The 16,332-nt window shown below is 37.6% G+C and overlaps 1 protein-coding gene across 1 annotated transcript in view; it reads right to left on the bottom strand.

Moving 5' to 3' along the window:
• The window catches only part of LOC114045332 (disintegrin and metalloproteinase domain-containing protein 2-like), a 131,908-nt gene that overhangs the window by 50,748 nt on the left and 64,828 nt on the right, over positions 1-16,332 (bottom strand). Inside the window, 3 exon segments of the mRNA XM_027865264.1 lie at positions 5,673-5,809; positions 11,854-11,935; positions 15,327-15,493. Of these exon segments, the coding sequence (XP_027721065.1) occupies positions 5,673-5,809; positions 11,854-11,935; positions 15,327-15,493 (386 nt within the window).

The raw sequence follows: 16,332 nt of genomic DNA on the forward strand, positions 1-16,332 counted from the left end.
GATAGATAGATAGATAGATAGATAGATAGATAGATAGATAGATAGATAGACAGCCAGATAGAAAGGTATGTATGTAGACATATCCCATCTTCATCATTTATATAGGTGTAGATATATAGACATCTATACATATTTTATTTATATAAACATATATATCTATAGACCTATAGATCTATACATATCTACATATAGATATGATATAGGTATAAATATATATCGTGAATTACATGGAGGGTAGTGAAGTGTAAGAAGATTAGAAAGGCAAAAAGAGACCTGGTTTTGAAGAGCTTTGAATGTCAAGCAGAAAAGTTTATATTTGATACTAAAGATAATAAGAGTCCCTGGAGCTTGCTTATCAGAGGGATATATGGTCAGAATTGAAGTGAAAAGACATTTGAGGTAGGGAAATCAGACAGAAGACTATTTCAATGGTCCAGGCAAGAATAAGGGCCTGAACTAGAGTTGGGAATTTGTGAGGGAAGATAGCAATATATACTAAAGATTTTTTTAAGGTAAAAACAAGATTCGGCAATGAACTGGATATGTGAGGTGAATGAGAATGGGGAGTCAAGGATGACACTGAGGTAGAAGATGACCTGGCCAGGTTCACACCACTACCTGGCTAATCCACTGCTAGTATCCAAAAGATCACTAAAATAACTGAAACTAATAAAGAACCTTTCATTTAACCTGTCTTTCTTTATAAAGTCTTTTGTAAATTCCCTGTCATTCCCTAATTTGTAGCTGCCTAGATGACTTACTTAACTCTTTAAGACTGCATATGTAGAAGTGGTCTGCATAAAAGGACACCACCACCCCCATTAGTCTCTTGGAAATCTCTTTCTGGATTTATTCAGTGGTATCAAAAGGTTTGTTTTTGTATCTTAAAATTTTGAATATCTTTCTATCTTTAAACACTTATTTTGTCTCTTAAACTGGCAAATATGATCAAGCTGTTAACTACCCATATTACTAAGCTGTGTGTGTTATTGTTCAAATGTAGTAGAGAAAGGATGATTGGGAGCTTGCTATTTGTCCTTCATTTTCAAAGAGGACCATGATATGCAAGTGAATTGGATTTACGTGAGGAGGACTGTGCAGAGTCATCAGCCTCACTTTTTCCCCTGGAGCCATGTGGATTCAGTCTGATTAGGAATACTTGGGAAGGGAAAAAGATGAGTCAAAATTGTGGCCATTTTGCCAGAGAGTAAAGTCCCTTGTTTGAGACCTGAAGTAAAAAGATAATTATTGATATATTTAAGAACTTCCCAGGGCATGGAAAATAATTTTACCAGAGTCTCTCTAGGCTAATGAGTAGCAATGGCTGGGTAGCAACTGGCTGGGTGGGTACTGAGGTGGGCACGCACCATTACAGTTTCCAGGCATCCTGGTTTGGAGAAAAAGTGCTCTTCCAGTGAGGAAGCACAAAGGGAGCAGGTGGAAAGAATAACCTGTACCAAAGGGAAAGAGTAGCTTGGTCCACAAAAAGGGAGCGGTTGAGGGGAATACAAGTGACCGATAGCTGTGCCAGACTGTTTACCAACTCCAAATATAGCAGCTGCCACTGCTACAAAGGCTTGGGCCTGGGTAGAAGACTCTGCCAACACAAGAAGATAGTCTGATGTGTGTGAACAGCAAGGCCAATCTGACGAGTTCATATAGTATTGGGGGAGAGGGGAGATTGGGGAGGGAAGAGTACAATATGTAATAAGGCTAGAAAGGCCAGATGGGGCCAAGTTGTCAAGTTTCAAATGCTGAATAGAAAAGTTTACATATGATCCCAATAAACCAATGGAGTTTATTAAAAAGGATTTAGGAAGAGGATCCAGTCATGCGTATGCTTTAAGAAAATCATTTTGGCAACTCTGTGGAAGATGGATGGAATAGGAAGAAACTCTTTAGAGGGAGAACAATTAGGAGACTATTTCAATAGTCTAGGCAATAGCTGATGGAGTCTTGAACTAGAGGGAAGGTTGTGCTAGTAGAATGAAGGGAACATATATGAAAGATGTTGTACAGATAAAAATTATAAGAGCCATTATCAATATTTTTATGCATGATTCACTTTTTGGCACAACTTTTCAGGTCCTGATAAAGGTTTTGCAGTTGTACATAATGTGCCTTCTCAACTTTTTTCCTTTCTTCTAATTCAGGTGTTCTTAAACTGGGGCCAATGAACTTGTTTTTTAATATTTTGATAATTATTTCAATATAATCAGGGGCAGCTAGGTGGCATAGTGGATATAGTGCTTAGCCTAGATTCAGGAAGACTCATTTTCCTGAGATCATATCTGACCTCAGACACTTACTGATGGAATCCTAGCCACTGCCCCTAGCTAGCCACTGTCCTCAGACTCAATATCCCAACTTCTTCATATGCCTCACTGCCTCACTAGAATAGCAGGTGTGTCCATGTACTCAATCACATCATCCATTTAGTCTCAGACAGTCATTTATCATGCCCCAGACAAGACCACAATAGCCAGCCAATCAGAAAGCAGCACCAATAGGACATTGAGCAGGATGTTTGATCACTAAATCACAGCTTAAGTGAACATCTGAGCAGTAATAGCAAAGAACTGTCCTAAGGTGAACTTATGATGTAAAGAGGTTTATTATAATATCATCATCATACATTAATACCCTGCAGTGGGCTTTTTTCTGTATGAATCATGGGCAACCCTATGCACAACTCCATCAAGGCTAGGACTCCTCCCATATTAATAAACCCCTCCTATATTTTTATATTCATATATTCTGTAATGATGTAATGGTATCTTATGCTGTATAAAAATCCCTGTCTTCCTCTGCTAAGCTGCTGGTTCCTCTAAGAAGCCTAGCTTGCTGGAGAGCATAATCCTCAATAAAAGCCTTTGCTTAGGATGGAGACAGTCTGAGTCTGTGAATTTTTTTGAGATAACATCACAACACACCTTGAACCTCAACACTTACTAGCTGCATGATCCTGGACAAGTCACTTGGCCCTGTTTACTTCAGTTTGCTGATCTGTAAAATGAGCTAGTGAGGGAAATGGCAAACCATTCCAGTATCTTTGCCAAGAAAATACCAAATAGGGTCATGAAGAGTCAGACATGGCTGAAAACAACTGAACGATAAATTTCAGTATAAGTAATTTCCTTTGTAATTTTTTTTTTACTTTCTACATTTAAAGACATCATTTTGAGAAGGAATCTATAGGCTTCACTTGATTACCAAAGAGGATTCATAACACAAAAAAGGGATAAGAAGCCTATCCTATTTTATCCTTTACTTTGACTTTGGTTTTAACCAGTTCATCATCTGGCTACTCACAGACAATTCTAAAATTTCTCCCAGTGCCAAAAACCTATAAGTTTCTTATCAGTAAAGACAGTCAGCTTCATTTTCGTGATGTTGTTCAGTGTTTGATACATCCAGTGTCTTCCCCACTCTCTTTTCATCATTCTATCCCCATTGTTGTGGAAGCAGTCAGTCAATAAATATTTATTAAGCACCTACTATGTGCCAGCCACAGTGCTAAATGCTGGCCACAGAAAAAGGCAAAAGACAGTTGATGACCTCAAGAAGCTCACACTCTAATGAGGGAGAAAACAAGCAAACAAATATGTACAAACTATGTACAAAGTAAATAGGAAATAAATGACAGAGAAGGCATTAGAATTAAAAAGGGTTGGGAGAGGTTTCCTGTAGAAGATAGGATTTTAGATGGAACTTAAAGGAAGTCAGGGATGTCAGGAGGAGATGAGGAGAAAGAGCATCCCAGACATGAGGGACAGCCAGAGAAAATACCCAGAGAAGAGAGATGCAATATCTTGTTTGTGGAACAGCCAGGAGGCCAGTGTCACTGGAATGAAGATGTTTTGCAGAATAAGGTGTAAGAAGACTGGAAAGGTTGGAGGGAGAGGGTTTGGTTATGAAGGGCTTGGAATGAGAAACTGATAATTGTGTATTTGACACTACAGCCAGTAGGGAGCCATCAGAGTTCTTACTTAGTTGGGGTGTAAGGATGGGGAAGAGGGTGTGGATATAGCATAATCAGACCTTAACTTTAGGAAAAACTGCTTTGGTGATTTAATGGAAGATGGACTGAAGTGGAGAGATCTGAGACACCCAGACCCACCTGCAGGCTATTGCAATAGTGCAGGTGTGAGGTGATGAGGGCGTGCACCAGGGTGGTGGTAGTAAAAAGGAGAAAAGGGCTATGCAAGCCTAAAATATATTTTGTATTTTTTTTTTCTCTCAGAGGCTGCATCGCATAATGGATAGAGTGCTGGACTTGGAGTCAGGAAGTCTGGGTTCCAATCTCACTACTACCACTTCCTTGCTGGGTGACCCTGGGCAAGACCTTTCCCTTCTCTGGTCTTTCATTTCCATATCTCCAAAATGGAGGAGTTGGACTAGATGATCTCTAATGTTGCTTCCAATTCTAAATCTGTGATGCAATTGTTAAAGGCCATTGTGGCCAAGTGGTCAATCTTCTACTGACAATCAGTCAATAAACACTGATGAAGTGCTTGCGGTATGCCAACACTGAGTGAGATTTGCTCCTGCCCAACAGACACAGCACTATCTGAGCTGGCCCTTCAGATGCCCAGGGACAGCTCCATCTTGGGATAAGAGGGGCCCAGTAGGAATTTTGTGGAGGGTTAAGTTAGTTACTGTCTTTATTTTTCCTTTATTCTCTTTTAGTTACTATCTTTAAAACCAACCAAATATTTTTTACTCTTTATGCTTCAATCTTTTAAAAAAGGGATGGTCCACTGGGTAAAGAAGGTAAAAGGGATATATTGAGAAATAAATGTGATATAAAAACAAAAAAGCATTAATACAAATGAGGTAATGTTTAAAAGAAGAAAAACAACAGAAAAAAAAAATGAAACCAAATCAAAGTCAAGGAAGCAAGTAACTGATACAGTTAGAGTCATCTTTGCAGTCAATCTTCTTTCAGTATAGTACTTACCACAGGAGTGAAGAAAAGATTGGCTGCAGTACCCCTACTCTTACTGTCACAATTCAGAAGCCTCATCTTACAATGTTTTTCACTTTGATCAAGGATTATAGTCTTAAATGGCTTACCTATTTATCCCTAGTTCAATGCTCAAACTGGAATACGCTGTGGTAATCACATCTATTATTTTTACATGAAAGCTTGCTGTTGGTGTTCATTATAAGTTAGTATTCACAATAAGTATTCTTATATGAAGATTAAATCTCTTTATTTTATATAGCTCAAAGAACATAAAATGTGTATCCATCCACTATGCAAGCAAACACAGTAGTGAAAGAATGGCATTACAAATGGACAGGTAAGCCTGCCAGTTCCTTTTCATTCAGGACATATTTAGTGACTAGACAAAAAGCTCATTCCTAAGTATAAGGCTCTGCCAAAAGACACACAAAGCCATACAGATTATCTATATCTGCTTCCACTATATATCATTTGATTTGGGGGGAGAAAAGATTGGTCAACACTGTTAATGAATAGTATCAGTTCTGCCCACAGTTAAAATGTTAGCTGATACACATACACACACACACACACACACACAGATAAGTGTGTATATATATATATACACGTGTATGTGTGTATATATATATGTACATGTATGCCTATATGTAAAATAAAGATATAATCTTATTGTGATAGATATTTGATAAAGAAAACATCTTACACTGCTTCCGGGTTCATTACGCAGACAGCTCTTGAACAGTGACAACTTTCAACATCATCATAAGTTAATCCCATGCTATGACCCAGTAATTGAGCAATAATAACAGAAAATGCCTCCAGACTTAATGTTCTTGGATACTAAAAATTTTAAAAAAAAACAGAAAAATTACTACTATTGAAGATCTAATAATCCATTCAACTGGGGAAAATGAAAGAATTAAGATAAAAATGAACAATAAACGAGCAAACTTGAAATGAAATACAATATTTAATTGAGCACCTACTACGTTAAAGGACTTAGTCTAAACCTTGGATATACTTACAAGAATGACAGAGGCCCTTCTTTCAAGGAACTTGCAATCCATTAGAGATGATAGGATGTACATAAATAATTACTAACAAAAATTAGAATATGACTATGTGCATAATAGATGTAAAATAGATTGGCATGAAATATCTGAGTAGGGAATTACCATGTCTAGTTGTAGGGAATCATGGAAAGCTTCATTAAAGAGGCATTATCTGAGCCAGACCTTGAAGGAAGAGGGTGGGGGTGTGGGGCAGCTATGTGACATAAGGGATAGAGCACTGGCTCTCGAGTCAGGAGGACCTAAATTCAAAGCCTCCCTCAGATACTTACTAGCTATGTGCTCCTGGGCAAGTCACATAACCTTGATGGAGGGAGAGAGAGACACACACACACGGAGACAGAGAGAGAAAGAGAGAGAGAGGAGAAAGGAGGAAGAAGAGGAGGAAGAGGAAGGATGAGGAAGAGAAGGAAGAGTACGAGGAGGAAGAGAAGAAGAAGAAATAAAGGGAGCATATTTGGACTGAAAATTAAATTAAATTTAAAAAATTAAATTTTCCTCTAAGCAAAGCTTTGGCTGCATCCTCAAAATGTTAGTTCATTGTCTCATTGTTTTCATTACCTTTAATGAAATTATCAATTCTTTCCATGATTTGTTCTTTGATCCACTCATTTTTTAGGACTAAGTTAACTTATCTCCAATTAACTTTTAATCATTTATTCTATGTGGTCTTTTTTTTTCTTTGGGTCTGTGTCTTCTTTCATAGTATGACTAATGTGGAAATATGTTTTGCATGATTGTACATATATAACATATATAAATTACTTGTCATCTCAGGGAGGGGGGAGGTGAGGAAGGGAAGGAGAAAATTTGGAATTCAAAATTTTTTAAATGAATGTTAAAAATTGTCTTTTACATGTTATTGAGGAAAAAATAAAATATTCTTAAAAATAAATAAAATTTGAAGCCTTCTTGTCTTTCTAATCTTATTTGACCTATGCCTTTTCATGTGTTATATACTGAAGCCAAATTCTACTCATCTTTTCCTCCCTGATTTTATCTTGCCATTTGCTATTGCTGTGCATTTGCATGTACCTAAAACATACTTCTTCACATTTCTATGTCTTGAATTCTTAGAGCACAATAGTATTCCATTACACTTAAATACCATAATATGTTCAGCCACTCCCCTACAGATGAGCATCCCTTTAGTTTCAAATTCTCTACTATCACAAAAAGAGATGCTAAAATATTTTTTTAATATATAGGTCCTTTTCCTCTTTCTTTGATCTCTTTAGGAATATAGATCTAGTAGTGTTATCACTGGGTCAAAAGGTATATCCAGTTGTAGAGATTTGGAGTGCATAGTTCTAAATTGCTTTCCAGAATGGTTAGATCAATTCATGGTTTCACAACACTGCATTAGTATACCTGTTTTAGCAGATCCCTCCAACATTTTTATTTTCCTTTTGTGTTAACTTTGTCAATCTGCTAAGAACGAGGTGGTACCTCAGAGTTGTTTTAATTTGCATATCTCTAATTATTGGTGATTTAGAGAATTTTTTATATGGCCATTGATAGTTTGGATTTCTTCCTCTGAAAACTACCTATTTGTACTTTTGACCATTTATCAATGGAGGAATGGCCTATTCTTGTAAATTTGACTCAGTTCCCTATATATCTTAGTTTTGAAATGTTTATCAGAGGAAATTGCTGCAAAGATTTTTTCCTTGATTTCCTACTTCTCAAATTTTAGCTATATTGGTTCTGTTTGTGCAAAAACTTTAAATTTCATATAATCAAAATTGTCCACTTTGCCTATTGTGAACTTCTCTTTCTCTTCTTTGATCAAATAGGTAATTTCTTCCATGCTTCTCTAACTGGCTTATGGTATCAGGCTTTATGTCTAAATCATGTACCCATTTAGAGCTTATCTTGGTGTACAGTGTCAGATTTTGGTCTATACTTAGTTTCTGCCAGACTTTTTACAGTTTTGCAGTTTTCCCAACAGCTTTTGTTGAACAGTGAGTTCTCATACCAATCACTGGCATCTTTGGATTTCTCAAACAGAAGGTTACTATACTGATTTACTTCTGCATATAGTGTGCCTTTTCTATTCCACTGACCAACCTCTCTATTTCTCATCTAATACCAAATTGTTTTAATAATTATGGTTTTGTAGGATGGTTTGAGATCAAGTACTGTTAGACCTCCTTCCTTTCCACTTTTTTATTGATTTCTTCGTGATTCCTGACATTTCCTCTGGATTAATTTTGCTATTTTTTTAGCCATATAAAATAGTCCTTTGAAATCTGATGTGAATAAGTAAATTAATTTAAGTAATATTGTCATTTTATTACATTAACTTAACCTCCTTATGAGATACTAATATTTCTCTAATTATTTAGATCTATATTTATTTGCGTGAGTGTTTTATAATTGTCTTCATAAAGTTCCTCTGTCTGTGTGTTTGTCTGTGTGTCTGCGTGTCTGTGTGTGTGCATTGGCAGGCAAGTATTTTAAAACGCCTGTAGTTATTTTTAATGGACTATCTCTTTCTATGGGATTTTGTTAGTAACATAGAAAAATGTGGATGATTCTTGTGGATTTATTTTATATCTTGCAATATTGCTGAAGTATTTCAATCAGTTTTTAAATTGACTTTCTGGGGTTCTTTAAGTATTATATCAGGGGCAGAGCCAAGATGGCAGAGGGAAAGCAGTGACTTGCTTGAGCTCTCCCCCAAACCCCTCCAAATACCTGTGAAAAATGGCTCTGAACAAATTCTAAAGCAGCAAAACCCACAAAAAGACAGAGTGAAACACATTTCCAGCCCAAGACAACCTGGATGGTTGATCAGAAAGGTATATGGCGCCAGGCAGAGAGAGAAGCCCAGTTTGACGTGGGCGTGCAGGCGACAGCGAACCTGGAGCAAGCCTCAGAGGGCTGAATCACGGGCAGCTGTGGCGGTTTCCAGACTTCTGAACCCACTAATGCCAAAGACAACTTAGAAGGTCAGTGGGAAAAGTCTGTGACTGCGGTGAGAGAGGAACTAGATCTCAGCTGCAAGTCCTGAGCGCGGCCTCTGGGGCAGCGGCTGCCTCCTGAGCTCCCAGGTCACAGACCGAGGGGGGATCAAGCGGCTGATCAGAGGGGAATTGCAGGGATCGGTCTGCCAGAGCTGAGGCAGGAATCTCTTGCTTTACTGGTGTTTGGATCTGGGTCACAGTTCTGAGAGGTGGTCCTGGGGCGAGGAGGAGCACTGGCTTGGTTGAGCTTGTTGTGACTGTGGAAAGGAAACACCCCGCCCCTTATCATACCACCTTGGAAGAACTGAAAATTTATAGGTCCCTAGAAGTACCTCTGAAAATAGCTATACATACCCGTTAAGCTTGGGACAGTACATTCTCAACATTGGAAGCAGACTCTTACATGAGTAAGCAGCGCAAAAAGAGTCAGACTATATTATCTTACCTTGGTGACAAAGAAGATCAAAACACACAACCAGAAGAAGACAACAAAGTCAAAACTCCTACATCCAAAGCCTCCAAGAAAAATATGAATCAGTCCCAGGCCTTGGAAGAACTCAAAAGGGATTTTGAGAAGCAAGTAAGAGAAGTAGAGGAAAAACTTGGAAGAGAAATAAGAGAGATGCAAGAAAATCATGAAAAACAAGTCAACAGCTTGCTAAAGGAGACCCAAAAAATAGCCTAACCCAAATGACAAAAGAGGTCCAAAAAGCCAATGTGGAGAAGAATGCCCTAACAAGCAAAATTGGTCAAATGGAAAAGGAAGTCCAAAAGCTTACTGAAGAAAATACTTCCTTAAAAATTAGAATAAAGCAATTGGAAGCTAGTGACTTTATGAGAAATCAAGGTACTGTAAAACAAATCCAAAAGAATGAAAAATTAGAAAACGATGTGAAAAATCTCATTGGAGAAACAACTGACCTGGAAAATAGATCCAGGAGAGAGAATTTTAAAATTATTGGACTATCTGAAAGCCGTGATCAAAAGAAGAGCCTAGACATCATCTTTCAAGAAATTATCAAGGAAAACTGCCCTGATATTTTAGAACCAGAGGGCAAAATAGAAATGGAAAGAATCCACCGATCTCCTCCTGAAAGAGATCCCCAAAGGAAAACTCCTAGGAATATTGTAGCCAAATTCCAGAGTTCCCAGGTCAAGGAGAAAATATTACAAGCAGCCAGAAAGAAACAATTCAAGTATTGTGGAAACACAATCAGGATAACACAAGATTTAGCAACTTCTACATTAAGGGCCCGCAAGGCATGGAATATAATATTCTGGAGAGCAAAGGAGATAGGATTACAACCAAGAATCACCCACCCAGCAAAACTGAGTATAATCCTTCAGGGGGAAAATGGTCATTCAGTGAAATAGAGGACTTTCAAGCATTCTTGATGAAAAGACCAGAGCTGAATAGAAAATTTGATTTTCAAATACAAGACTCAAGTGGAACATGAAGAGGTAAACAGGAAAGAGAAATCATAAGAGACTTATTAAGGTTGAACTGTTTACATTCCTGCATGGAAAGATGATATTTGTAACTCATGAGACCTTTGTCAGTATTAGAGTAGTTGGAGGGAAAAAATTATATGTATGTATATGTAGATACAGATATAGATATAGATAGAGATAGATAAATAGACAGAGGGCACAGGTGAGTTGAAGATGAAGGGGTCATATCTGGAGAATAAAATTAAGGGGTGAGAGAGGATTATACTAGGAGAAGGAGAAAGGGATAGAGGTAGAATGGGGTAAATTATCTCACAAAAAAAAACAGAAAAGAAAAGGCTCTTACAGTGAAGGGGAAATGGGGAAGGTGAGAGAGAATGAGTGAATCTTATTGTCATAGGATTTGACTTAAGGAGGGAATAACATACACACTCAATTGAGTATGGAAATCTGTCTTACCCTACAGGAAAATAGGGGTGGAAGGGGACAAGAGAGTAGGGGGATGATAGAGAGGAGGGCAGATTGGGAAAGGGGGTAATCAGAAGCAAATACTTCTGACGAGGGACAGGGTCAAAAGAAAGAATAGAATAAATGGGGGACAGGATAGGATTAAGGGAAATAGATTTACTTTTTAACAGCATGTCTACTGTGGAAGTGTTTTGCATAACTGCACATGTATAACCTATACTGAGTTGCTTGCCTTTTCAATGAGGGTGGGTGGGGAGGGAGGAAGGGAGAAAATTTGGAACTCAAAGTTTTAAAAACACATGTTTAAAAAAATGTTTTCACATGCAACTGGGAAATAAGAAATACAGGAAATGGGGTACAGAAATCTATCCTACCCTACAGGAAAACAGAAGGGGAAGGGGATAAGAGAAGGAGGGGAGAGATAAGCAGGGAAAGCAGACTAAGGGAAAGGGTATTCAGAATGCATGCCATTTTGGGGTGGGGGAAGGGGTAAGATGGGGAAATAATTTAAAAAAAAATAAAAATAAAAAATAAGTATTCTATCATCTACATAAAAAGTGATAGTTTTGTTTCCTTTTTACCTATGCTTGTTCCTTTAATTCCCTTTTTTTCTCTTATTGCTATAGCTAACATTTTTAGTACAATGTTGAATAGTAATGGTCACAATGGACATTCTTGCTTCACTCCTGATCATATTGGAAAGGCTTCATGCTCTAGTGGGCGAGCCCAACCCTTGAGTAATTCCCCTTCTGTTTGGCACAAAATATTTCTTAATGGCTCTAAAATCTTTACCTGTAAATAAAGAGCAGAGAAAAAGCTTCCCCAAGACATCCATTGCATATTATATTTAAATACAGTAACATGACAATAAGGGAGAATTTTAACAGTCTACATAAATATTAGTGATATTAATTAAATAATACCATACCAAAGCAACACCACCAGCATAGTTTCTTTCACATATCTTTCCTTGAAATGTCGCTCCCACATATTTAAATCTATTCCTATAACTTAAGTACAAAAATAAAATTTTGTCAAAAACACATCTTGGAAAAGTAGGCAAATTCATTTTCAACTGTTTTCTATAATTATTTGAACTCTTCTATGTTTAATTATCCTCTTAGAATTTCAAAGTACCTCTCAGTCAACATGTGACACATAGTGGTCCTATTATTTCTGCTTCTTTTAAAATGTACAATAAAATACAAATTCACATAAAAAGGGAATATCTGAAGAAAGGAAAACAACTCATAAGTAAAAAAGAGAGAACAATTTAAAGTAACTAAAGATTTATTATTTCATGGATGACCATGGCCCAAGAATTCATCACCAAGTGTCTAGCCTCTTCATGCTCAGGCTGATACTTGGAAAGTAGATTTACTCTCTTGCCAGGACGATACCTGAAGCCTTTTCAGCATGGTAGAGGCTTCTAAAGCTTGTGCCTCATTGGCAGTCTTTTCTAGACTACTGGAATACACTCCTAATTGGTCTCCCTGCCTTTAGTCTCTCCATCTCCCCAATTCTTCCTCCATATAGCTATGAAACTGATATTACTAAACATAGGTCTGACTATGTGACTTTCCTTATTCTGGCATTTACAGATCTGTCCCTAATACTATATTCACAATCTATGTTTACTATCCAATCTCACATCACTTCATGAAGTCTATTCTTCAGCTAAACTAGCCGAGTTGCTGTTCTCCATATGGCACACATCATCTCTCATCTCTGCATTTCTGCATATTCTCTGTCTCCCTTGACTAGAATATTTTTTCTCTTCAGCCCTGCCTCTTGGAATTCCCACTTGCCTTCAAAGTTCAAGTGTCACCTCCCATGTGAGGTCTTTCCTGACCATCCCCTCCAAAGTGTTAGTGTTCTTTCTCCCTAAAATTACTTTGTATTTAATTTGTATATATTTTGTATTTACTTATCTTTGGAAATTTTGTTTTCTGCAACAGAATGTAAATTTCGGCAATAGAATGTAAATTTTAAATGTTGTCTTTTTGTCCTCAGTGTCTATCACGATGTCTTGCACATAGTAGACATTTAATAAATGCTTGTTTAATTGAATTGCATACTCTGGAGTAATAGGAACAAGCAGATAAGTCCACATTACTCTACAAGTGGACATGACATTCTACAAGTGAGTGGAGCAAGATTCAGGCCTAGGACATTCTGCAATTGGATAGATTAGAAAACTGAACTGGGCAGGAATTTCAATAATGGATGAAAAATAGATTTGCTCTCTTCCCCTCATCCATTCCCACTAACCAGCTCCCTTTATTGTTCTTTACTTGGTTGCATACATTTATCATCTACTCAATTTCTCTTTCCTATTCCTACTCACCATGATTTCCCCTCTCTATCTCTCTCCACTATTTGCTTCCCTACCTTCTTTTCTTCTTAAGTTCCAGATTCTTCCCATGAAAATATATTCCATACTTCTTATTCTTGCTTTTAGCTTCTTAAAAAATTCCTTGTTAGCCCTAACAGCTATTAAAGTAGCTCTGTGGTTCAGTGGAGAGAGGACTGGAGTCAAGAAGACCTGAGTTTGAAAACTGTCCCAGCTCCTTACTAGATGTGTGACCCCGAGCATGCCACTTAACCTCTATTTATCTCAGTTTCTTCATTTGTAAAATAGAGATATTGATGGTGCCTATCTCTCAGAGTTGTGGTAACAAATGAGACAATATATGTAAAGTGCTTTGCAAACCTTAAAAGCATTACATACATGATACTATGGATTGCACCCCACACACTTGTGTAAAACTCTTTCCTGATTTATGAATTAGGATTATGAATTGCTATAGCTTACATAATTAGAAATCTCAAGGGTAAATGGACACAGCAGATATTCATTCAGAATACCTCACCAACACTAAATCTAATATTAGGAAGTTGAAACTTGTAAGATTTTAATGTATCAACCTTACACTACACAGTTATAAAATAAGCTTGTTATGAAACAAGGTTAAATAAATTATTTTGATTCAACTTTGTAAATTAAATTTAATAATTAAATTTGCAAAGATAAAAAAAATCACCTTTACTTTTACTATATTATGCTAGGAGCTCTGTCAAAAAATGTTTTAATTAGCTACTTCACAGAGTTCTTCTAATGGCAAATAAAGAGAATAACATAGCCAAGGATTTCTGAAAAATGCAGTACAAACTGTAGGAATTCATATTGCCAATAATAAACTGAAAAAATGGAGGGAAATATGAAGCAAGACTTTTTGAACCCAGATTCTACACTGAATTAATCAAAGTTATAAACTAGGTGCAAATAAGTCCTTCCCTTAATCAATTTAGGAGAAGGGAATTGCTTTGATCATTGGATAAAAACAGATGATGCCACTCAGCAAAGATTTTGTGATTGACTAAAAAATAAGATACATCTTTGGGTCTCTGCATGACACAGCAAGCTATTTCAGTCAGTCATTCAATAAGCATTTAAGTTCCTACTCAGTAAAAGCATCATGAAAAAGACAGTCCTTGCCCCTGAGGAGCTATTTCAGTTTCGGGCTATCCAGTAGCCAAGTAGTTAAGCTTCAGATTCTGTAAGCTTTAAGGAGGCAGACCCCTGCACTAATATCAGAGAAGAAGGGGTGTTGTTTCACTACCGCCCCACTCCCTTCTACCCCTCATTGCGCATAACTTCAGAGACACTGGAGGCAGCCTATCCAACCAGAAACAGGCAGACACATGAAGAACCAGTGGCTTCAACCCAAAGGGAGGTGCTTGAGGATTTCAGAAAGGGAAAAAAGGACTTCTTTTTTAACCAGGGGGTCTGATTTATCCTTTGCCAAAGTCCTACATATGTCCTCATCACCAATGCACTCTTTTCCCCAGGACACTATACCTATCTGTGCAAGGCTATATGGCAGATTTGGGGGAGGGGATTTTTATTTGTTTTTGTTTTGACCAATTGTTTTTAATCTATAAATACCACTGTCTAAAAGTTGTGTGACCCTGGGCAAGTCACTTAACCTCTGTCTGCCTTAGAGGTGGGTAAGTGGCTCAGTGGATAGGATGCTAGGCCTGGAGTCAGAAAGACCTCAGCTGGAATCCAACTTCACAAACTCACTAACTATGTGATCCTGGGCAACTCACTTAACCTCTGTTTGCCTTAATCCACTACAGAAGGAAACAGCAAACCACTCCAATATCTTTGCCAAGAAAACTCCAAACTAGTCAGGAAGAGTGAGACAGGACTCAAAAACAGCAAAAGCTAATTAAGTTGGTGGAGCACACCAGATGGGAGCTCATGAATAATAATACTGAAAACATTCTATCCCCAGGTATTATCCCTTAAGGGATACAGTAGTCAGAAAGCTTCTGGGGACCCTGGCTACCAATGTAAGTAGGAGTTGGGGAAAGTTCAGGAGGAGCTACACTTACCTAAGTAAAAATGCCATATCATGCCTCCTTAGAACAAGGTAAGACTCTTTCCACTTTAAAAATCTCTTCAATATTTCATCAGGTTCTCCAGCAGTATTGATTTTATTTTTGTCTATCCAGAACTCCAAGGAAGACAATACAATAGTCAAGTTAAGTGAGCTATACATCTAAAAATGGAACAGATATGGAATATATATTGAAATACCAGTAACCTAAATCAATTTTTGAAATAAGCCTGACTCCAATTAGTTGATTATATTCCTTAGTGAAATGAGGAATTTATACAATAAATAAGATGAATAATAAATAGGGGAGCTTATGAAGTACCATGGCAGCTAATAAAAAAAATCTAAAGCAGTGGTTCTCCAATTTTTAGTGTCATACTGAGGAAAATGTGATTGGGGATGTTGCTTCTGCATATCACTCAATCAGGGAGTAAACACCTATGTGACAGCATTGGAGTCAGTTTAAACTAGGAGGGAATGTAAGAAATAGCAGGGGTTTTTTTATTTCCATAAAAGTCATGTGGAACCTGGGGAATGCAATCTAGGGGCTAGACGGAAGATGAACAACGGAAGCCATAAAGTAGAATTGGTGGGCGAATAGATTAACCAGCGAAAACCAGTTCTGAGGTTGGGTATAGATTAACATATCCGCATCCCAAGCAAAAGGGGTGTGGGCATACTCAAATAAGGGAAAAAGTAAATAAGGGCCAGGGTCACTGAATTGTGGGGAGTGGGAGATGTAAACAGGGAGACTCATGTGGGGACATTAGGTGCTTCGAATAGGCTGTAACCTCTATGGTACCCAGCTAATGGGGAAAAAGGAGAGAAATTCTAATCAGGAATACGGAATAAAAAGGTGTGTATCTGTCAACACGTGCTCTCACTTGCATGCTCTCTCACAGGTGGGACACCGGGCATTCCCAGGCCGTTAACAAAACTTCCTGGTTCAACAATGGCTTTGTAGAATTCATGGTAAAGCCAACAATACCTTGGGTTTTTAT

This window comes from Vombatus ursinus, unplaced genomic scaffold, assembly GCF_900497805.2.
Source record: "Vombatus ursinus unplaced genomic scaffold, bare-nosed wombat genome assembly UNPS02014778.1, whole genome shotgun sequence".
Lineage (NCBI taxonomy): Eukaryota > Metazoa > Chordata > Mammalia > Diprotodontia > Vombatidae > Vombatus > Vombatus ursinus.